Source organism: Takifugu rubripes, chromosome 22 (assembly GCF_901000725.2).
Source record: "Takifugu rubripes chromosome 22, fTakRub1.2, whole genome shotgun sequence".
Lineage (NCBI taxonomy): Eukaryota > Metazoa > Chordata > Actinopteri > Tetraodontiformes > Tetraodontidae > Takifugu > Takifugu rubripes.
In genome coordinates, this window is record NC_042306.1 from 1,832,269 (window position 1) to 1,852,836 (window position 20,568).

The window sequence follows — 20,568 nt, forward strand, 5'->3', positions numbered from 1 at the left end:
CCTTTAACATTTGTGGATCTGATCTACAAACAGAAACTGATATTTATTTTCCAAAATTGTGGATCTGGTTACACACGCGCTCGCGGATCTAAATAAACACTACTTTTGCTACAACATTAGCCCCATATTATTCTTCTGGTTTGCTTTATTCTACTCCTAATCAAAGTTGGCTATAGGTCGGATGTGTCAGTTTCTTTCCGGACCAAAATAGGAGACGTACGCAGGTACTTCCTGTTTTGTTTTTATTCGTTGTGTCTGTGGGTTCGTGTCGATATGGACGAGTTAGCGAAGCTGGGATACGACCAGAACCCATCCAAGAATAAATTTGGCATCCTCAAACACAGGTAGAAATTACAAAGCCAACAGCAGCGCGGTGTCGCTTTAACACCTGAGCTACCGACACCTCCACTCGGGCTCGCGTCATGGCTCTCAGCTCTGGCGGCTGGGCTCCCCCAGCCACGGTCCCAGGATCGTCCCAGCAGGCTGCTTGCGGCGGGCCCATACCAACGGCTTGCTGCAGTACCGTTTTAATGTCAGTCCGGGTTTCGGTGTGCCATTCCGGAATCCGACCCCTGTGTCTCCCCGGAGCGGGCAGCGAGGCGCTGCGCCTCCAGCTTAGCATGGATCCGATCCGGGCCGGAGAGTTCCGACTGGCCCTGCGAGACATGAGCGGAAACCGCAGTGTGGTGAGACTTCACATGAATTCACTGTTGTGCACGGTGGCCTCGTCCTTTACCTGCCGACAGGTCCAAGAACATTGTAGTATCACCGTTGTTTTAGCTGATAGCGTCTCTCCTGGCGAAAGTGGATTAGAGGCTGAGAAGGGTTTTCATTTTCTGTTTCAGACTTCTGTCAAAGTCACAGGAAAGTGGCTTTTTAACGTTCATGGGGGGGGGGGGGGATCCTAGAAATGGGCACAGCGATACAACTCATGGGGTCAAATCATAAAAAATGAAACGATGCAAGAATTGAGCTTAACCAGATGTTACCTTCACATCTGTGACAGCAGTTGTGTGACCATCCCATAACAAATTTGAAGCCCACATGAATTGACTTAAATAATTCCATTGGCCTGCGTGTATTACTGTCAACTTCTGGCACCAGATGTTGCAGGTGGCTATTTGTTGTGTTTGCTCCCTCTAGATAAATGAGAAAACACATCATTAATCTAAATATTTAAAGGTTGATTCCATCTGATTTTACCCATTTTAATGAGTGTTGCTGAGCTCATGTGACTCTTTAATCTGTTTTGAACTATTACAGGCCAGGATGTTGTAAAGTTTGCACATAATAGGGATTATCCTTTGGGTATTTGATGGAAGTCAGTGTTTTCTAGTTGTCTTTGTCCCCCCCCCCCAGTTCATCGCAGAGTTTGACCTCCGCTCGGTGCAGTACGAGGTGAAATCGCCTCGCTGCCACGAGATGCGTCTCACCGCCCCACCTCACGACTCCATCTCCTTCAACTTCCGCTGCGACCGTGAAGCCGAGGAGTGGGCCACGGTGGTCATGTCGTCTCTTAGAGAGGCTCACAGAGGTCGGTCGGGGGGTGTTACATATGTAGAAATGCATTGTGGGAGCGGGATTCTTAAAGTAAAACAGCAGGAGCTGTGAGGACACTTGGTGTTTATTAGGTGCAAAATGATTGAAACAGGATGCTTGATGATGTTGAAAGCATTTTCACATCAACGTGACTATTCTTTTCTTGCAGTTGCAAATATTAACACGTGTGAACCAGACGGCAAAGCCAGCCACACACCAGCGACCGCCGCTGCGACAGCGGGCGCAGCCACGGAGGCGTGGACCCCTCTCTCGCTCCCGCGCACCGGTGAGATCAAACGACGTGTGCGGCAAGTGTTTTAGTCTAAAACAAAAATGCTGGCGTCAGCAAGAACGTCCTGGGTTCAACTCTCCCGGGGGCCTTTCCTTGTGGAGGTTGTATGTCCTCTCGGAGTATGGAGGCTTCCAAAGACATGAACTGTAAATAGACCTGAATGTGAGCACGACCCCGTCCAGAAGGCTGATGGAGGGATGCTCTGGTGTGTGTGTAGCTTACATCTCACCTTGTTGCCTCTTCTTGTGTTTCTACCTGTAGAGGAGCTGTGTTTGGAACTCTCCCGGGCTATCGAAGCCGGCGACACTCAGGCCGCCTCGCAGCACGCGTCCGCGCTGGCTCGGCACAAAGCCGCGTTGAGCGTCCAGCTGTCTGAAAAGAACTACACAGACGGAGAGATCAAGTGAGACACGGCGACCCGTCGGAGGTTGTCGGGATGAGCGCTCGCTCACGTTGGTGTTTCTCTTGCAGTTTATCTGTCGTGGTGGAAGACGTCTCCTCGTCCGCCTGCGTCACGGTTAAAGTTTTCCCCTACATGACCGTGGCGGCTCTCAAACAGCAGGTCAGAGTGAACCTCAGTCAGAAGGCGAACGATGGGGGTGGAGGGCGCAGGATTTTCTTCGCTGACTCCCACTGTCCTCCTCAAGGTTTTCTTCGAGTACGGTTTCCATCCTCGCGTCCAGCGCTGGGTGATCGGTCAGTGTTTGTGCACCGAGCCGAGGTCGCTGGCCTCCTACGGGGTGCAGAAGGATGGCGACACGGCGTACCTGTACCTGATCTCTGCCAGACAAGCCCGCATCACCCGCCAGCTGTTCCAGCAGGACCTCGAAGGTGCCCTCCTGGCCCCGCCCATTCCTCCAGGCAATGGCCCCGCCTCCCAAGAATGGAGAGGTTACAGCACTTTGCCCTCGAGGTTAAACCACAGCAGCCAGGGTGCGTTCACCATATGTAAGCATCTCTTGCAGTTTTTGTTCTAAACAGAATTGCTGTGGGGCTCTTTTGATGCTCGAGGAAATCCCAAAGATGAGGACAGGAAGTCGAATGTGGTCGCCGTGGCTTTCAGAATACGTTTTCTGTGTTTTCAGGTAGCACAGCGGGAGGAAGTGACAGACAAAGTGATGTCAAAGATCTGCTCAATATGGAGAATCTTCACCTGAGCGATCACAGCATCAAAGGAAGTAAAACGCAGGTATGTTGGCCCGTTAATGGGCGAACCGATGATCTAATTCTGTGACCCAAACACGAGGAACCTCTGCTAATTCTACCATAATGCTACCGGTATATTTTTGTGTCTCAGCAGACAGAGTGGGCCTGTCCTTCGTGTACTTTCATCAACAAGCCTTCTCGTCCAGGCTGTGAAATCTGTGCGACAGCCAGACCCGACACGCAGGTCCAGCAGGTACCGCAAAACCGCCGCCGTCGCTCTCGTATGATCTGCGACCCCCCAACACTGTCACTGAGTGACCCTTGTCTCTGTCAAAGGAGCGCGGGCGGAGGGAGGACCGGGGGGAGCGCGCTCCGAGCAGCAGCTGACTGCCCATCATCGCCGTTGCCCACATCCATTCACATGCACACAAACGCAGAGTAAAGATGCTAAACCTGTCATGTACATGTTGACCCGTTACTCACACAAAGACTGTAAAGTGCACTGAGAGTCCTCTGACAGCTGGCCAGCTGCTGAAGACGTTTGAAGCACTGTAGCACGACGCAGAATGGCGCCCCCCTGTGGCTCAGACGACCAACTGCAGACAGAGAGCAGAGTTTGGCCTGACCTTTGTTATTTATTTCACAAAGTGTGAGGTGTGAGCAACACACATGGCCTGATGTTTGTTAGTATTTGCTTCTTCGCAATGGAAGATGAGCGGACCTTCACAGCTTGGTAGCAGTGCCTGGTTTTGTTTGTTAGCCATCTGCTGGTGCCATTACTAATGTTCAAACTCAGAAGATGCTGCGTTTACAGTTGTCAAGTGCTTTTATTTTTTTTTATATTGTAGTAAGTGTATTGTTTTAAAGAGTCATTGAATAATTGTACATTTTACCAGGTGATCCGAGTACCCGATTCTTTGAGCTGTGACAGCAAAGGAATGATTTTCAGTACACAATATTGTAAAAAAAAGAAAAGAAATCATCAGCATAATAAACGTAACAGAATCAAATACATCTGTTTTGATTTCTTTGAATTAAAATACTGTTCAGAATCCAAAAGATAAAACTGCTAATTTTGCATTGCCTTTGAAATTATTTTATTACATGTTAATTTTAAAAGTGTTCTGAAAGGATTGTGAAACAGCGCCATCTGCTGGACGTTGTATAGAACTGCAAAACAATGCTGTTGAACAAAGATTGATTTGGATACACAAGGCTCAGGGTGGTGGCGCAGTGTGTAAGGGATCGGGCTGAGAAGCAGAAGGTTGCTGGTTCAAGACCCAGCTAAGACAACTACAAAGAACATGCCCCAGCAGCAGGACCAGGCACCCCAGCAGGCAACCCACCCACATCCATGACATCCCCCCAGCCAAGATCCACCACAGCAACATGGCTGGGATGGCCAGCCTTTTAAGTCATGATTGACTCTCAGTGGCAGCATTAAACTGACTGTGAGAAAATGACATCATTGCTTGATGGGTTTAGATGACCTAATGTCACCTGAGCAATCCACCCAATACTAGAATGTTACTACCTTAGATGTTCCAGTCAGGAACTCATGTTCAGTGTCATCAGGCAGGCTCAACTCCAGCCAATAGATGAAGGAGAAGCCTGTAATTAACATGTCAAAGAGCTCCTACTCAGGTGACAGGTGTCCTTTACCACTTTATTTTCCAATTTTAGCATTGATAAGTTAACCAATAGCAAAACTCTTCAAAAAATGAACTTAAATAGATGTTAATAAATATACCCCAGAAGCAACAAATCAGAGATTGGAAGTGTGTAGAGATGTTCAACAACACAGCTACCAGGTACACTTGTAATTTGGAACATTATAACAATGAGTAATGGGTCACCAAAACCACTCAGGGTTAAATACTCACCCCATTTGGGGTAAAAGGTGACACAACAGAACAATAGCAAAAAATCTAAATTCTAAAAATCATTCCCACTTTGGTTTGATAATTTGTTCCTTAACAGGGGAGACAATAACCAACATGCTGGTTCATGTTTTAGGTTACAGACAATTAATGTTTGTTAAATGTGACCAGTTGGTACATTTACATTATGTGAGGTTGTAAATTAAATTGTATGTGTGATGAAATTTGAGGCCCCAACCTCTCTATCTTCTAATTCAGCATTTATAAATATGAAATAAACACACCTTCAAGAAAATGTATCCAAAAAAAAGTACAAAAATAGTGGATGCACGACAAACAGCTGCAGTTGTACAGGAATTTTACAGGACAATGCAGAGTTGTTGCAGCCATACCTTCACCTTCATGAATAAAAAACAAGCAGCGCTGCATCAGGTAAAGAAAATCACAATGAAATTATTAAGTTAAACAGTTAAACAGCAACAAAACACAGCCATTAGTCTCTCTCCATGTAATTGACAGCACAAAGCATTCCATACTGCATAATTTATGTAGAAAACCAGACTTTTATTCACTCGAGTAATTATTAAATCCTTGGAACGGAAAATGAAGACAGCTAAATGTCCCAAAAAGGCAGCCATTGCATTGTTTGCAATTTGTTTTTCTGCCGTTCTCATTGGCGTCAGGAAAAGAGAGACCTGAGAAGGGACGTTACACCCGAGAAAGCCCTCAGTAGTTCTGTGGGAGCTGCTTCTATTTCCAGAAGAGGATATTCCAAAAAAGCAGCCAGCAGGGATAGACCAGCAGGGCGATCAGTGGGAAAACCAAAGATCCGTACAGGAAGTGGTCCAGGATCCCCTGTGAGATGACCGACAGGTAGAGCAACCAGCCTTCCTGGAAAGTGACTGGCATTTCCTGCAGTTCTTGGAAGAAAAAGACAGAAAAGAGGAGTGTGCAGGCTGGGCTGAGGATGACTAAGGTGAAGGCTGTCAGGACCCTGAAGAGAGAAGACAGAAGTAAGTCTAATGCTTGGCAGCAGAGGGCTGAAACAGCCCGGGAGGCCGTGGCTTACTTAGGGCGGTGTGGTGTGACGAGGACGGCCGCCGGCACCAGGGTGAGAGCCAGGATGAAGCCCAGGGAGAAGTTGATGAGGGCGGTGCAGCCCAGCAGCACAGCCAGGTACAGCACAGCCACCAGCTTCAGGACTCTCCAGCCCTGCTCCGTCCCCTCTCCTGTCAGGAGCCTTTAACACAGCACCACAATCAGCTCCTCACGTCTCTGCCATCTCTGAAGCAACCGCAACCCCCCGAGACGAGCAGTGTAGCTACCGGTGTGTGTTGTGGGGCAAAGCCAGGCCCGCGGTGTAAACGGCGATGGCCGTCAGCACCACGGCCTCGGTCTCAGACACGGGGAAGTGCTCCACGGCGATCTCCTGGAAGCGAGTCGGCAGGGCGTAGAGCGCCGCTCCGGTCAGGTGGCTGATGACCAGAGGGGTCAACACCGACAACACGCCAGGGCTGGACACCTGTCGGGGAGCACAACTTGTTCACCTCCTTTGACAGTTCACACCTTATCGACCATCGGTAGTTTTAAACCAACCGGCTCAGCGTCTGTGACGCCGTCTTCTGTTGTGGTGGGAGGAGCTGAAAGTTGAACCCACAGATCTAAGGCCTGCGTCGCCGTCAAGGGTCAAACTGGCAGCCAGCTCAACGTGTGTCACCGCAGGCTGACAGATATTTACGCTTATACAGTATTTTTCTAATTACCTCTAAGTGAAAAATGCGGAAGGATACACGAAGCAGCAGGATGACGGTGAGGAGGCCGAAGGCTGGCATGTAATACCCGATGGAGACGAAGTGAGAGAGGGATGGCAAGAGGTAAAAGAAGTAGGACTGGTGCAGGCGCTCCAGGAGGTTATTCAGTTTACGATACATTCCCTCCAGCAGCCTAGACGATGTCCACGAATACAAATAAAGCACTTTAAAAAACCCAGCAGGGACTATTTTATCAATAATAAAGGTGGAGCAGCTCAGACCTGCCGATGGTGGTGGCGTCAGTCTTGTACTGGCGGAAGCTGTTGACGCCCTTGACGGTGGCCGCCTCGATGTGATATCGAAGGAAAAGGCCGTGATCTCCCCACGGGCGCCCGCTGGCTTGCTTCATCACCATCATCATCAGAGTCTGGATGGAATGGCTGTATCCTGACACGCTGTCCCAGTCGTTCCTCTGCAGCTGCACAATCACCCACCAACAGCAGGGTTAAAAGCTAGCATTTACCAGCAGCTGCCTCTAGAAAACCTCATCACAAGCCTTCACCTTCCCCTGGATGGTGCACAGGATTCCAATCTTTTGGCAGAAAGCATAGAACAGGTTGGCTAAATCCAGATTTGGGAGCTGTCCGTTGAGGCCTTCCAGAACCAGATCCATACTTGTAATGACATCAGTGCTAAGCTCCAGAGTTAATGCCGCCTGGATGGAGCCGCCACGGCCTTGAAGGGGAGACCAGTCCATCCCTGGAATCAGAAGAACAGTTAGCAGAAACGCCTGTGTGCGACCTTTAAGGCTCATGCTTGTGACTACCTGTCGTGTTGGTGTGGTGATAGCCTTCCAGCCAAGCCTGCATTCCAATCAGATCGTGCTCATTAACAAGGAAGATGATGTCTTTAGCCCAGAAAATCTGGCCTGTTGAGAAACATCAAAACAACAAATGTTGCAGCAACAGCGTTCCACTGGCGCAGATGGCCATGACTCCGCTACTCACTCCTGAAGTACTGCGCCAAGCCCAGGAGCAGCCCCACCGCTTGGTTGTTTTGGTCTCCCGGACTACAGGGGGCGCTCAGCACCAGAGCTTCAGTCCTTGGAGCTCTGGGGGCCCGAAGAATGCCATATACGTTTGTCCCCTTAACCATCTGAAAAGGATGGTGACAGAAGTCCAAACAGTATAAAATTGGGAATATGAACTATCTACATCCTAGAACATTTATAACATCATTTAAACTCACATATCTTTCTTTGTTTTCATCAGGGAACGGCAGTGTGCGAGAAAATCTCTGGGTGAAGACCTCCAAGCCTCGATCCTGCATGGTTTTTACCAACCAATCCACTGGCATCCCACTGCAAAGTATATCAAGAGGAAATGACATTTAAATCTGATCATAACCACCTCTATTATAACAGCTATTTCTGTTATCTGATCTGCATACATATTGTGTCTTTGTGCTTCTTACCCTACTTTCTTCTTATGAGCTGAAAACTCTTTGCCCGAGGCCAGAGCCCTCTCCCCTGCAGGGAAGCGCTCCTCCACCATGGTGGAACCCATGGCGTTCTCTGACATGTACGTCCGCAGGGTGAACGGCTCAAAAGCTAACCCCATGAACCAGGCTACACCCGCAAAGTAGCAGACAACACTGCAGAATACAGGAGACAAATCAGAAGCAAAAAATGTCAGGTAAAAAAAAAAAAACTGCAATTATAGGCGTTTAACAATATCCATCTTGTCATGATTGTCAACTTACGAGATGGGGGTATTTAGGCGAACCAGAAGGCTGATCAGAGCCCTTCTTCTGTTTGGGTCAGACAGGAGCCCCATCTTGTCCTTTGAAATACCGGTCCCTGAAGGCATCATACATTCACTTCAAATATGACATTACATGGCCAGCTAATGTTAATTCTGCATTTACATATAACGTCCATTTTATTATCTACTTATGCAAGTAGACACAAGCAAGATACTGTATACTTTCTTTTGCACCACTCTTGAGTTTTGTCACCCATTGAACAGTATCTATTGACTGCTGATTAGCTAGCTGCTAATCAGCTACCGATTCGCCTTGCCTTTGGCTGCGTGATATTCAAAATGATAGACTTCGGTAGAAGTGATTATAATTTAATTTTATGTGGCATTCATGTCCAATGAATTAATTTAAAAGGCTAAAAAGGCAAACCTTTCTCCAGAGTGCGACTCTCATCCACCTGCAATGGTGGCGTTAATTCAGTGTCAGTACATACTGCGAGGTTTGAGGCAGGCTCCGCCTTCTTCCGGGTACGTCACTTCCTCACCACAGGTCCACTGTCACTACATGTGAGGCCCGACGATACATTTTGAAATTTAAATCAGATTACAGAAATGCATGTAAAACACACATGTAACAAACGCATCTACTTAGCAAGGTTTTTTTTAAAAAGGTCTTTATTTGATCTTTATTTGATCGAGTTGTCTTTTTTTAAAGCCAGTAAGACAGAATTTAGGGAAATGTGAGCATCGTGTTCTTAAACATTACCAAAAGCTTTCTTATCTACCAAAATCAATTGAAAGGTACTCTCAACAGCCTATGAGTCTTACATTCAATATAATTGATCATTTTCCTTGGATGATAAAGGGAAATAGGTCCCAGACTTGAACACCATACAAGAGTTAATACATGTAACGAAAAATCTCATTTACACTTTTGATATATGGCCAATAATTCATAACTTTTTTTTAATCGATTAACGTGCAAACTTAAAATCGTCAGTAGAGATGTAATGAAGTATATTACAAAGAAAAGTAAGTTAATGTATATGGAAAATGTATCTGAAATAACTATTAAGAACGTATCCAGGAAGAAGGCGGACTTTGCCTCAAACCTCGCAGTACAGCACAGTAGCCGATAACATAGTTCCTCATTTTTTGTTCCTCGTTTCCCTGGGAATATTAAGACGACGGACCAACTTCCGGAGGACGTTAAAACAGGATGGTAATGCATTTCAGGGGTATGAGAAAGAATGAATAGTGCAAGACTAAATTGTATTGTTTTGTATAGGATTTCTCTTCAATATTAAATTACATTTACTTATTTGAAATACCATCTTCATATTCTCAACTGTAAGACTATTATGCAACTTCTCACATAGATGGGAAAAAAAGTGTTGAGATTTTATTTTGTTGACTGTGCAAAAGTGTAACTGATATGAACAATAAAAAAAAGCTGTTATGACTTATCTACATAGAGTCCAAACATATTCCCATCCTCCAGCCAAAAACAGTCCATTCTTAATCTCTGGCGAGCATAGAAGCTTCCTGGAGGTGTTGTCTCACCACTTCATCCAGCACCTTACTAACACCTTTACATGCTGTCATGGCAGCTTCCATCAGAGCATCCAAGTTGTCCTGATGTAGTCTGGCATCCATCTGGACCAGAGCAATTTGACTGCTTCTGGGCAACAATGCTAGCCCAAGAGAACTCACTCCTCCGCCCTCTTCTGCATAGCAAAGGTCAGCGAGAGGCGTCTCGTCCACAAATCCGACAGTGCAGGCGCAGACGTAGTCTCTCATGGGGATGCCGGCATCTATCACCGCTAGAGTGGCGGCATTTACACACACACTGTAGTTGCCTCCATCTGACTGCAGAATCTGAAAACAAGAAGAATTTCTAAAAGTCAGACGTAATAAAGCGGCCTTTTTAATCCCATAATGGTGATCCCACCGGTTAACACGTGAGAACCACGTCACTGAACATGAACCTTGACATAGATGTCGATCTGAGAGCGTGGAAACAGCTGGGTCATTACAGCAGCTTCAAAAGTCTGTTTCAGATGGAGGCTCATCTCTGTAGACTTGCGGTCCCCGTGAGGTCTCCTCTTCCTCTCGGCTGTGCTGAAGGTGGCCATGCTGTACTGGCAGTTGATAACAGCTCGATCGTGCCGAGCTCGGCTGCGAGAGCCCCGCATCTAGGGGGCGACACAATTAAAGGGGCATTAAAAATAGGGTGAGTGACTGACAGCTCCTCATTAAACGGACAACCTCACAACAACGTGTCCGACCGTCCCATTTGAGGAAGACATCATTTGTATTTAAAAACAGTCGATAATGTAGAACCCCGAAACAAACTCATCCCGCTGTATTTTCATAATAGTTTCATTCTAGACTTAAGACAGCTACAATAGCGTCAGTAAAAATGACACACGCATTGTTAAATATTGTAAATAAGATAAAAATTCTGCGTCTTTTTACACGACATCGATAAGCTTCGAACATCCGCCTTTGCTACTTACTTCATGGGGGCCGTAAACGACGGCCAGAACCTTCGTGTTCCCCTGCTCTAAATACGCAGACCCGTCAGCCTGGGCGAACACTCCCATGCGGGCCTGGATTTTGCGCAGCTCCGTAGCTTTTCTTCCATCTATGCGGTAACCCTGGTCAGATAGTAGCTCCAGACCCGCCATATTCTCAAATCTTGGAAGGATGAAGCGCAACGCAAACCTGCCCACGTGCCCACCGTAAGACTACAATTCCCAGAAACCATATTCAAGTCGGACTACAGCAAACCAAGAGGTCCAAAATTCATATCGCCGCAAACATGGCTTTTACTCGTAGCATTAAAATTCGTTTGAGTCTTTAAAATTAGTGTTAAATTGATTTTTATCGTCACGAATTATCAATGTATATTAATTTTGAAAGCTTCTGGTTCTGTGACATTATACTTTGTGGCGTTTTCCATACAACCGTCTTAAACTGCATGGAGAGAAACAAAACTTCAGCACTTTTAAAAATAAAATTTATTAGCATCTCTAATGTGTATAAATAAAAACATATATGAAACCATGTATAGATGTATGATGTAACAAGTTTAACAATAACAGGGTTACATGTGATACAAAGGATCAGTCTTTATTTTAGCCAGTGCATTGTGAGGACATCTGTACCTTGAAATCAAGCTTTCAAATATGCATACCTATAAGTTGCAAATCTACATTCTTCAATAGGAACGAAACAAAGAAGTCAGTTGGGAACAAATAGTGAGTGTAGTAAATATGCACTTTTTAAAATATCTTCAATTGAACACATTAGAAATTCTGTACTAATTTGCTGCGGCATGACACCACAACACATTTGACCCTCTGACTACATCACACCCAGTAATAATCCTAAAAAGGATTTCACGCTCTTCATTTATTCAAGTCACTCTGTTCACCAAATTCAAAAGAATCTGAGGACCTGAAACCTAGGGACAATAGACACAGCGACAAAATTGTAGAATACCAAATATTTTTCTTTTCATATGACTAAAATATCCATAAAGGATCAAACAAAACAACTTGATTTGCATTTTGCTAATGTAACAATGATTTCCTTTCCCCCCTTCCACGATAGCTGCTGTGCCTGGGTCAGAATACCAAAAAGCCTGTGAATGGATGCGTCTGTCAGGACTGAGGACTGCAGGCAAAATTTTAAAATAATTTTTAAAAAAAAAAACCAAACAACTGAAACAACCTCTCTTCTTGTGCCGTCCAATGATCTCTATTTGGTCATGCTTTTAACACTCAACAGGATTCTCACGAAACTGACAGATATGCACATCGAGTAATGCTACCTTTGAAAGCTGGCCAGAATTTTTACTATAGCCAACATTGGGTGGATTTGTAACAGACCGTTAAATGTACACCGACGATGACTAGAAGAAATAGTCTACAACGCCCATCAGTCTGCAACAGACAAACCAGTTATGTGTGGACTATTACTGGCCATTGTCTCATACGTTGAGAAAAGTATAAGGGGTAACATCCAAGACTAAATGCTTCAAAGTAAAAAAGAAAAAGAATGTGGGTAAGTACACAAAATAAAGAGGTGTGTCTGCTTTAATATGCAGGTGTGTGTGTGATAGTGAGAGGTTATCGGCACCCAAGGATCATGGCAACCTCATTCAGCATTACGGAATGAAGTGACTATGTAGCACATCTGAAAAACGATGGTCTCTGCTCCATCCCAAGTCTTTAGAAGAGTGCAAAGATCCCCCTTTTTTCCCTGATATATCCATGTTCTCGCATCCTAAAACTCTGCAAATTCCTTTGCACACTTTTCCGTTAAAGAAACGCGGATTTCCTCTTCTTCGTAGTCGTCGAAGTTGCTGGTGTCGCCCGGGCCTCTGCACTTTGGTATGAAGGGGGCTTCCACCTGCCGAAACAGGAGATATACGTATTGAAACATGTAGAATTCTTTTCATGTCGACAATGACAATCAAAAAGACACCCAGGAATAGTGGGAAGGCAATTATTTCTCACTAAACAAAGAACTTCCAAAACCTTGAAAACACCCTGACAGCAATATTAAAACAGCAGCCACTAGAAATCAGGCTGCTAAAATACACAAATACATAATATACAAATAATGTGATGGTTTTGTGGCGGAAGAATTAATATTTTGTTCAATAAATGTGTCGAAACTCACGGTTTTACTTCCGTTGTCATTTTTTACTGTATGTTTCAGCATGCGCCTAATAATACGGTGCGCCTTATGTATGTTTTAAATACAGAAATAGCACCCATAACTAAGACTGCGCCTTTTAATACAGTGCGCCTTATGGTCGTGAAAATACGGTACCTGAAACTGCCCTCTCACCCCGTAACAACATGGACGCTTTAACTGAAGCTGCCTTTTTATCCTCCCTCCTTGTTCGAGACGTCTCTTTGCCGTCGTCCCTCATGAGCTTTTTTCCCTCAGATTAAAACTTGTAGCGCCGATAAATGTCAGCGGTGGCGCCACAACCCGTACTGTCGTTAAACAACTCTCTCTAATGACTTTGTCATTAAGGAGCAGGATCGTCTTTAAAAAGCCTCGAACATCAGCACAGTCTAGGAGGACGGCATTAAAGGAAGAGCATCTCACTTAGCTCAAAGGCTCCGATTTTTTTAAAAGCAGGAACTGTAAACACCATTCCACACAGCGTGTGTGGGGGGGGGGGGGGGGGGGGGGGGGGGGGGGGGGGGGGGGGGGTAATTAAATTAAACACAATCAGCAGACCAATGAACCTCAAGCCTGAGGTGAACATCTGCTTTGAGCGTGGAGCTCGAGAAAAACAGGAACACTCAGGCAAAGAACATATGTGGAAATGATCTGGTAAATAATAGGAAATTGGAGATTTGGAGCACTTGAATCTGCAACGAACCAATGTCCTTCTGTTTACAGTAGCGAGGGTGTTCCTGCACTCGCCTTTCTCTCGTAGATGGCGATCCAGTCTGTCGTGGCGAACCACTTGTGGCCCTTGATGTCGTTGACGCCGTTCTTCAGGTTGCCGTAGCGTTTCGTCAGGTCGACCTGCAGCAGGTTCCGCAGCAGGTCCTTCAGGTCGGAGCTGAAGTGAGAGGGGAACCGCACCTGCGCGGGAGAGCAAACGCCTACGTCGGCTTCTGAAGGCAAACACGTAGCCACGCATCCACAACCACACCTGCTTACCTTCCCGGACACAATCTTCTCGTAGATCTGGATGGGTTGATCTGCAAAGAACGGAGGGTAGCCAGCCGCCATTTCATAGATGAGGACTCCCAGCGCCCACCAGTCCACAGCTTTGTTATAGCCCTATTGGGATTCAAACAACGTATTTACAAGGACCACTTAGGACTGCTGCTCTGCTTCATGTGCCACTGCAGCTAGCTTTAGCAATCCATGAAACAAATCCATAAACATACTTTGCTGAGGATGATTTCTGGTGCCAGGTATTCTGGCGTCCCACACAACGTCCAGGTCCTGCCTTTAACCCGCTTGGCGAAGCCAAAGTCTGTCACCTGGAAGTGAGGCGGCAGCCGTGAGTGGGCGCGGAGTGGGAGCAGCGGAGTTACTTATTCATGGGGCGACGCCTCACCTGGATGTATCCGTGATGGTCGATGAGGAGATTCTCAGGTTTCAGATCTCTGTATATGAGATCTAATGAATGGAGGTACTCAAACGTCAGCACTATCTGGGCGGCGTAAAACCGCGCGTGTGGTTCGCTGTGGAGGAGGACAGGAAGTGATGAAGATACATCCACCAGTGTTAGGATACGTGCCGAGGGCCACGCTCACCTGAACCGTCCGATTCGTCTTAGGTGTGAGAACATCTCTCCTCCGGGGACGTACTCCATCACCATATAAAGATTAGAGTTGTCCTGCAAAAAGATGAAAAATAAGATGAATTTTAAAATGGACATTAGAAAATAAACAAGTAACTCATGAAAAATGAACTAAAAAAAACTTCAATTTTACCTTAAACGCATACTCAAGTCTGACGAGAAAAGGGAAGCTCACTGCCTGTAATATCCTCTTCTCGTTTAAAGTGTGTTCTATTTGTTTCAGTTTCACCACCTGACAGATAAAGAGATAAGGTGACCTTGTCAAGCCAATCTCACGCTGTAGCAACAGAGATAAGAGACACAGGAAGGACAGCTACAACTTATTTATGAGCACATACGAACACCCTAAGAAGACAAAGTTGGATCTCTTTTTTTAAGCCAGATGAAACATTTTATGACACGTTACTGCGAGTGTGCACGGCTGCCCCACGACCGTGCTGGTGTTTCCACCTGCAGTGCTCTGCTCACATCATTTCTACTGGCTTTTTGTTATCAGGTAATTATTTCTGCTTGTAGTTCCGCCACACGAGAACAATGAGCGAAGGGACGCTCTGTGGCTCATTGTGCTGCGTTCAGGGTGTGTGGGAAACTGTTCCTGAGGTTTCACTGTATATGTGTCACATAAATGCTAACACATGAAGGCTAATGCTGACGTCCGCTGTGTTAGCATGTATAGTATAAAACTGTGCCGCCTGATTACGCCACAGATTCCTCAGTATTTGGATAAGAAAATAGTGGGAAAAAGGGCCAAAGAAGTGTCAGAAATGGGATATTATTTGACCCAGGATGGTGGATGTGAGCTCTCACTGACCTTCTGCTTGTCCAATATTTTCATGGCAAAGTATTGCTCTGTTCCTTTGTGTTTCACCAACATAACTCTTCCGAACGAGCCGGTGCCCAGCGTTTTTAATCTGTCAAAGTCATCTAGGCATGTTGTGCTCTGCAGAATAAAACAGCCCGTTAGCTTTGAACGATTGCTAGCTTCCATCTCAATGTTGAGGTTTTATTCCACCGACCTGTGGCGGGCATTCCCATTTCCGTAAGAAATCTTCTTTGGCTTTGGCTAGAAACTCTTTAACTAAAACAAGGAGAAACACAGAGCTAATTAGCACCAAAGAATATTACAGGTAATCATTTCAAACGATTATTAGGTTAAACTGGCAAGACCACAGGGGGAAAATGTGGGAAGTGAAAATTACAACACAAGTACTAAAGGAGAAAAATGTATCCACTCTCATCTGGATATAAATTAAAGAGGATGTTAAAATAAGGGAGGAAGCACAGAAACACAGATAACAACCACAAAGACAGGCAGATAAGTGACACATGCCAAGCTACACATTCAAGGTTCTTTAATTTCGTCAAACTATTGAAATAAGGAAGGGGGGGAAACAAGACCCGGGATTAGAGGGCGGAGGGTTTTCCGAGCATCTTGCCATCACTTCACACATCAAGGAAAAGGCTAATAAACACAGCTTTAAAATAAAGTTAAGCAAAGACAAACCAATGTTTGGGAAATCCAGATTGAGAGAACGTGAATAACAAAAAAACAAAAAAAACACAAGCTCATTAAAGAGAAAAGCACGGAACAAAAGCAAGCACGTGTGACGGGGCGTCGCGGCGAGACCTCCGTGGATCCGCCGTTCTGCGAGCGTACCGAAGGTCTCTACTCAACACGGAGGTTCACCCACATGTACGGTGATGAGACGGAGGAGAAGACAGAGAGAAAGAGAGAGTTCATGTAGAACACGTCAACAAGCATGAGTGAACAAAAGCAACGGAATGTAAACACACTTGACATTCAAACAGAAACTTTAGTGTTGCGTTCAGGGACCCACTAAAAATGGAGCCTTCAAAAACCTGCAGCGGATGACCAGGATGGAGCGTTTCCATAGTTACGGTCACAAATCTCGCACGAGTCCGTGGCCGCATCGTGACACGGCGCCCTTTTTTTTTTTTTTAGGAAATTTCAAAATTTGCATCATTTCAGCAGCCCTTTCCTGGAAAATAAAATCCGCCCGGTGAGGCGTTTATGTCTCAGCTTCTCCATTCGCTCAACCTTTATCAGTTTTCCCACAACCTTTGCTTCCACATTTAGCACCTGACGAGGGGGGAAATAAAACACAATACACACTCCCGGCCTAATAAAATAGGTGTCATGACAGCAGCTGCTTTGTCTGGCTGCTCCAGAGCAACATTCCATCTGTTCCAGCTCGTGACGGCGGCTATATACAGTAAACACACGCCCGCCGGTTCGTACGCAGCCTTGCAGGTAACCGGGTCGTCTCTTTAGGGCGGCCAGACCGCGGGCACATCTCCAGCTCCGGGCGTCGTGTCACCTTAATGGGTTTAACGGTGAGCTGCAAGATGTAAGGATCATAGTAACACTCGGAATGCTGGGCAGCATGGGAACGATGAGCGATCCGATGGGCTCAGACCGAGTGTCTGGTGTTTGGCGCAGCTTATTGCTCCTGTGCGCTCTCTAATAACGAGTGGATCTATCTGGGAGGAACAGGACGCCAGGTGGAACCACCAGGAATCCCTGCAGCCGTCCACAAACACCCGGAGCGGTGGCGTCCACGGCCAGGCCGGTGGTAAACGTGCACGCTCCCTGATGACAGGATGTGCAGCATCAAAGTATAGATGCACAAAGACACGCTGGCCCGGGCCCGGTTACGTCAAACCTTTCAAAGCTTGTAATACCCCTTATCCTCTGACGAAGGTCCGATGACAAGCTGCCCCAGTCAACCACGAGCTCAGTGTGCCAAGGGAGCCTTGATAGACCTTCAGATTAACCCAGCACAAACAATTCGAGTGTGTGTGAGGACCTGTGTGTGTGTGTGTGTGCATCTGGGGAGACGGTAGTAGGTCCCGGTTTTATGAATGGAAAGAGGGCATTTGTCATTTCTTGGCCTTATTTGGTCACAGGGTTTGTGCAGAGGGAAGATTTTGTTTATGCAGCCCAGAATAAAATGTGGCCGCCACAGACGTCCGAGCTCCCCTTCCAAGCCAAACCTATCGCCTATTTATAACAATTCCTCACAGGTTTGGGGTTTATTGCTGCAGATTTCAGGCCGTCAGCGGGGTCCGTGTGACAGCTAGCCCGAAGGTGCGGCTGGACACAGACCCGCATCCTGGTTGGGCTTCAGCCGAGCAGGCTGGGAGAGGTAACACCAGTCCATCTAAAAGGGACTGGTAGACATTCCCCGAGGCTGCACGCCACGGCCAACTGTGTGCATGAGCAGGCCCGCACAGCTACCTCCATCAAGAGGCAATGAAATTACCAGGGCCTTCTGAGGGCTAATCCCACCCGTCCGGGCTAAAGTTAGCAGGCCAGCCTGTCACCGAGGCTGGCCCCCCTGATGCACCTATGAGCTGCATGCAAACATCTCTGCAGCCTGCAGCATTCCACCCGCGGGTCATTTCTTGATAAGGATGGCTCGGGGGTGTATTTAATAGCTTCTCCATGACGGTGAACACTGTCAACATTCCTCCCCGCCGCCTTGTTGGCAGCGAAAACCCCAGATTCTTCCTGCTCCGCGCTAACGTTTCCAGGCCTTTGGCCAGATCCGGTGCAAATCTACAAAAACAAGCCTATCTTGATAAGTTTGGATAAGAGTGAAGTCTTGGCAGCGTCGCTGGGATGCCAGTGCGAGGGATGGACGCCCGGCCCACCCCTGCTTCGCTGTTAGCCGCCAGCTAGGCGCGTCGGGAGCGCTGGAAGAGGCTAGCTGTGCGCGTCAAAGGGGGGGGGGAATCGTTCAATAGCAGCCCAATAAAGCGGAGCAGAAAGGCCAGCCGGACTCACCGCTCTCTAGCTCGTTGCCCTTCTTTGCTGTGGCAGCGTTCCCCATGGTGTGGAAGACACGGCGTCAGACGGAGAGATGGCGCTGGCTAGCTAACCTTCCCGCAGCTGCTGCCCCGGAGCTCCTGAAATATGTCAACCGCGCACTGGGAGAAATGTCCAAACGCGCAGAAATCAAGTCCGCTGTCCCTTCCGCCGACCCCTCTCTGCTGAGAAAGCTCTCGGCTCCCGTTAGTTCCCAGGTGTCGGTGTGGTGGACATGAAGCTAGCGGTCACTGGTGGTGGGACTAAGCCGCTGCTGCTGCTCCCCCCCCTCAACCCTCCACACTCGGCTGCATTCACGGCATGGTTCGGATCCGGATTGGCCAGAGATGTTTGTGAGCAGATAAAACACTCGCCTCTCGCGTTTGTTTCGGGTTCTTTTTTTTAAACTTCGATGCATCACAGATACGAGACAAACACTCGAGCAGATCTAACTTGTGCTGGAATGTGCACGACCTGTCAGATTGGAGACGAGTGTTCGCTTATGTTGCAGGTCTGCTGCTCAAATATCCCCCAAATACGCTTATTAATCAAGTTCAAGTGACATTTGCCCCCTTTGGGACATTTATTCCGTTCTTAAATATTGGAGTCTTTTACACTCATTAAGTTATTTATTTCCCACTTCAGGTTTCTTGGCTTTTTATATCAAAATTGTGCAGTAAAGATGCAACAAGCTGTGGCTGGATGCCATAACTGGAGCCAGGAGTCTATCATGACAATACATATTTACTTGTCTCTGCGGGCACGCCAAAAGAATGTGCACGTCTACATACTTTACATGAGGTTCATGTCTGTCCTGCTACCAGCAGGCCCGCATTCATCATCATCATCATCATCATCATCATTAATCAAACTTTACTATAAGTTGTCTTCAATTTAAAAAAAACATTGGTGCACCAGAATCTTTCTAGGACCCTGAACATTTGATTATCCCACCTTTATTCCCCAAAAAATGCATTAAAGAAGTTGTGTTGTTTTATTTTGGTCTGCCAATGACCTCTTCTCCTTCTCGAAGCTGACAACCAGTTTATTTTCCCCTCAAAGACGTAAAAATCTCGACACCTCTGAGTTGGAAAACCTTAAGCAACATGCAGGATCCAGCAGCAACAGACGCTTCCTAAACAAGGATGAATTCAATTAAATCAGTCAAAATCAAAATGGGAAAAGGCTCAAACAGGAAGTTGCTGAAAGGTGTATTGATGGTTTCGGTGCAACTGTACACCCCCGTGGTTCCAGAAGTGTAGACTTAATAACTTAAAGATTCAGCATGTGCCAAACCCACAAAGATTGCATTTGTAGAGAAACCACAATGGGGGGAAAAAAAGCTGCACGGTCGCCTCGGAGCGAGGAGGTTTGGGGTTCGATCCCAGCCCTGGTTCCTCCCACAGTCCAAGGACACGCGCACGAGGTCGCCCAGATGCCGACAGTACAGGTTAAACTGGTTTTCTTTGGCCAGTGTCAGTGGGGGCTGGTGTATTAATCACAAGCTGTGGTTGTCATAGAGAAGTTAAGAGCTTCTGGACTAATGGCACAATGCTCTCAGTCATGTGAGACGCCACGGTTGAACTATCGTCCATGTGTCAGTAGGGTGGATCCCCGCATGCTCGAGCCTGGAGCCAGCTGACACATCTTGATAAGGTGTCCGATCGGTGTTTCCTGTTTGAATGCAGGCCCACTGCGCAGCCTTATCTCCTCTGTGGGTTGGTCACGAAACCTGCTGATAGCAACTGTGCAAAACGCTGAAAACACGAGAGTAAAGGCAACATATGTGTGGTTTCATTAGATCGGATCAAACATCACGAAAAGATGGAGCAAAGTTTAATAACATCATCTGCCAGAGACCCAGTATAAAAGAGTCATCAAACATGCAGCTGGTCTTTTTTAATGCAGCTTTATACTTTTTATTACTTTAATTATCCAGCTACAGGTCAAGACCAGCTCTGTTGCCACACTACAACAGTACACTAAATCCCAATTTCCCCCTCTGCAGGATGCCAGATGCTC

General features: G+C 46.6%; 4 protein-coding genes across 8 annotated transcripts; 1 reads left to right on the plus strand and 3 right to left on the minus strand.

Annotated features, from left to right (window-relative positions):
• Nucleotides 1-203: 203 nt before the first annotated feature.
• On the plus strand, nt 204-3,991 carry sharpin (SHANK-associated RH domain interacting protein). Of its 4 annotated transcripts, none has more exons than XM_029831021.1 (9): nt 204-686; nt 1,360-1,534; nt 1,709-1,825; nt 2,093-2,234; nt 2,303-2,393; nt 2,479-2,779; nt 2,917-3,020; nt 3,129-3,230; nt 3,314-3,991. In XM_029831021.1, exons 1-9 carry the CDS (start codon nt 423-425, stop codon nt 3,362-3,364), a joined length of 1,347 nt encoding a protein of 448 aa, XP_029686881.1. In that variant the 5' UTR covers nt 204-422; the 3' UTR covers nt 3,365-3,991. The 4 variants fall into 4 exon arrangements, with proteins under 4 accessions (XP_029686881.1, XP_011614413.1, XP_011614414.1 ...); XM_011616111.2 differs by having other exon boundaries at nt 233-686; nt 3,132-3,230; XM_011616112.2 differs by having other exon boundaries at nt 233-686; nt 2,479-2,764.
• Nucleotides 3,992-4,622: 631 nt separating this feature from the next.
• gpaa1 (glycosylphosphatidylinositol anchor attachment 1) lies at nt 4,623-8,927 on the minus strand. Its single transcript, XM_011616110.2, has 13 exons — nt 8,799-8,927; nt 8,370-8,466; nt 8,082-8,261; nt 7,857-7,968; nt 7,616-7,763; nt 7,435-7,536; nt 7,171-7,367; nt 6,890-7,086; nt 6,648-6,801; nt 6,454-6,525; nt 6,183-6,379; nt 5,927-6,097; nt 4,623-5,851 (listed from the first exon to the last, which is right to left on the minus strand). Exons 2-13 carry the CDS (start codon nt 8,441-8,443, stop codon nt 5,608-5,610), a joined length of 1,848 nt encoding a protein of 615 aa, XP_011614412.1. The 5' UTR covers nt 8,444-8,466; nt 8,799-8,927; the 3' UTR covers nt 4,623-5,607.
• An 820-nt stretch (nt 8,928-9,747) lies between these two features.
• Nucleotides 9,748-11,143, minus strand: exosc4 (exosome component 4). Its single transcript, XM_003975270.3, has 3 exons — nt 10,888-11,143; nt 10,357-10,563; nt 9,748-10,246 (listed from the first exon to the last, which is right to left on the minus strand). The coding sequence occupies exons 1-3, from the start codon at nt 11,056-11,058 to the stop codon at nt 9,887-9,889; spliced, it is 738 nt and encodes a 245-aa protein (XP_003975319.1). The 5' UTR covers nt 11,059-11,143; the 3' UTR covers nt 9,748-9,886.
• Nucleotides 11,144-11,373: 230 nt separating this feature from the next.
• On the minus strand, nt 11,374-18,886 carry prkacbb (protein kinase, cAMP-dependent, catalytic, beta b). 2 transcript variants are annotated; one of them, XM_029831033.1, is made up of 11 exons: nt 18,526-18,886; nt 16,375-16,383; nt 15,734-15,795; nt 15,529-15,657; nt 14,851-14,949; nt 14,671-14,753; nt 14,472-14,598; nt 14,299-14,394; nt 14,066-14,188; nt 13,823-13,987; nt 11,374-12,787 (listed from the first exon to the last, which is right to left on the minus strand). In XM_029831033.1, exons 1-11 carry the CDS (start codon nt 18,569-18,571, stop codon nt 12,662-12,664), a joined length of 1,065 nt encoding a protein of 354 aa, XP_029686893.1. In that variant the 5' UTR covers nt 18,572-18,886; the 3' UTR covers nt 11,374-12,661. The 2 variants fall into 2 exon arrangements, with proteins under 2 accessions (XP_029686893.1, XP_003975318.1); XM_003975269.3 differs by lacking the exon at nt 16,375-16,383 and having other exon boundaries at nt 18,526-18,882.
• Nucleotides 18,887-20,568: the final 1,682 nt, after the last annotated feature.

What these genes read in the sequence shown, in the direction of transcription:
- gpaa1 (XM_011616110.2), bottom strand. Translation starts at nt 8,443, where the DNA reads ATGGGGCTCCTGTCTGACCCAAACAGAAGAAGGGCTCTGATCAGCCTT. An exon ending in ATGAAAACAAAGAAAGATAT is followed by an intron (nt 7,764 to 7,856) that starts GTGAGTTTAAAT and finishes CATCCTTTTCAG; the next exon opens with ATGGTTAAGGGGACAAACGT. An exon ending in GTCACACCACACCGCCCTAA is followed by an intron (nt 5,852 to 5,926) that starts GTAAGCCACGGC and finishes TTCTCTCTTCAG; the next exon opens with GGTCCTGACAGCCTTCACCT.
- exosc4 (XM_003975270.3), bottom strand. Translation starts at nt 11,058, where the DNA reads ATGGCGGGTCTGGAGCTACTATCTGACCAGGGTTACCGCATAGATGGA. An exon ending in TCGTTTACGGCCCCCATGAA is followed by an intron (nt 10,564 to 10,887) that starts GTAAGTAGCAAA and finishes GTCGCCCCCTAG; the next exon opens with ATGCGGGGCTCTCGCAGCCG. An exon ending in AGATCGACATCTATGTCAAG is followed by an intron (nt 10,247 to 10,356) that starts GTTCATGTTCAG and finishes TCTTGTTTTCAG; the next exon opens with ATTCTGCAGTCAGATGGAGG.
- prkacbb (XM_029831033.1), bottom strand. Translation starts at nt 18,571, where the DNA reads ATGGGGAACGCTGCCACAGCAAAGAAGGGCAACGAGCTAGAGAGCG. An exon ending in GACTTGAGTATGCGTTTAAG is followed by an intron (nt 14,754 to 14,850) that starts GTAAAATTGAAG and finishes ATCTTTTTGCAG; the next exon opens with GACAACTCTAATCTTTATAT. An exon ending in AGACGAATCGGACGGTTCAG is followed by an intron (nt 14,599 to 14,670) that starts GTGAGCGTGGCC and finishes CCTCCTCCACAG; the next exon opens with CGAACCACACGCGCGGTTTT.
- sharpin (XM_029831021.1), top strand. Translation starts at nt 423, where the DNA reads ATGGCTCTCAGCTCTGGCGGCTGGGCTCCCCCAGCCACGGTCCCAGGA. An exon ending in TACACAGACGGAGAGATCAA is followed by an intron (nt 2,235 to 2,302) that starts GTGAGACACGGC and finishes TTTCTCTTGCAG; the next exon opens with TTTATCTGTCGTGGTGGAAG. An exon ending in CCGACACGCAGGTCCAGCAG is followed by an intron (nt 3,231 to 3,313) that starts GTACCGCAAAAC and finishes TCTCTGTCAAAG; the next exon opens with GAGCGCGGGCGGAGGGAGGA.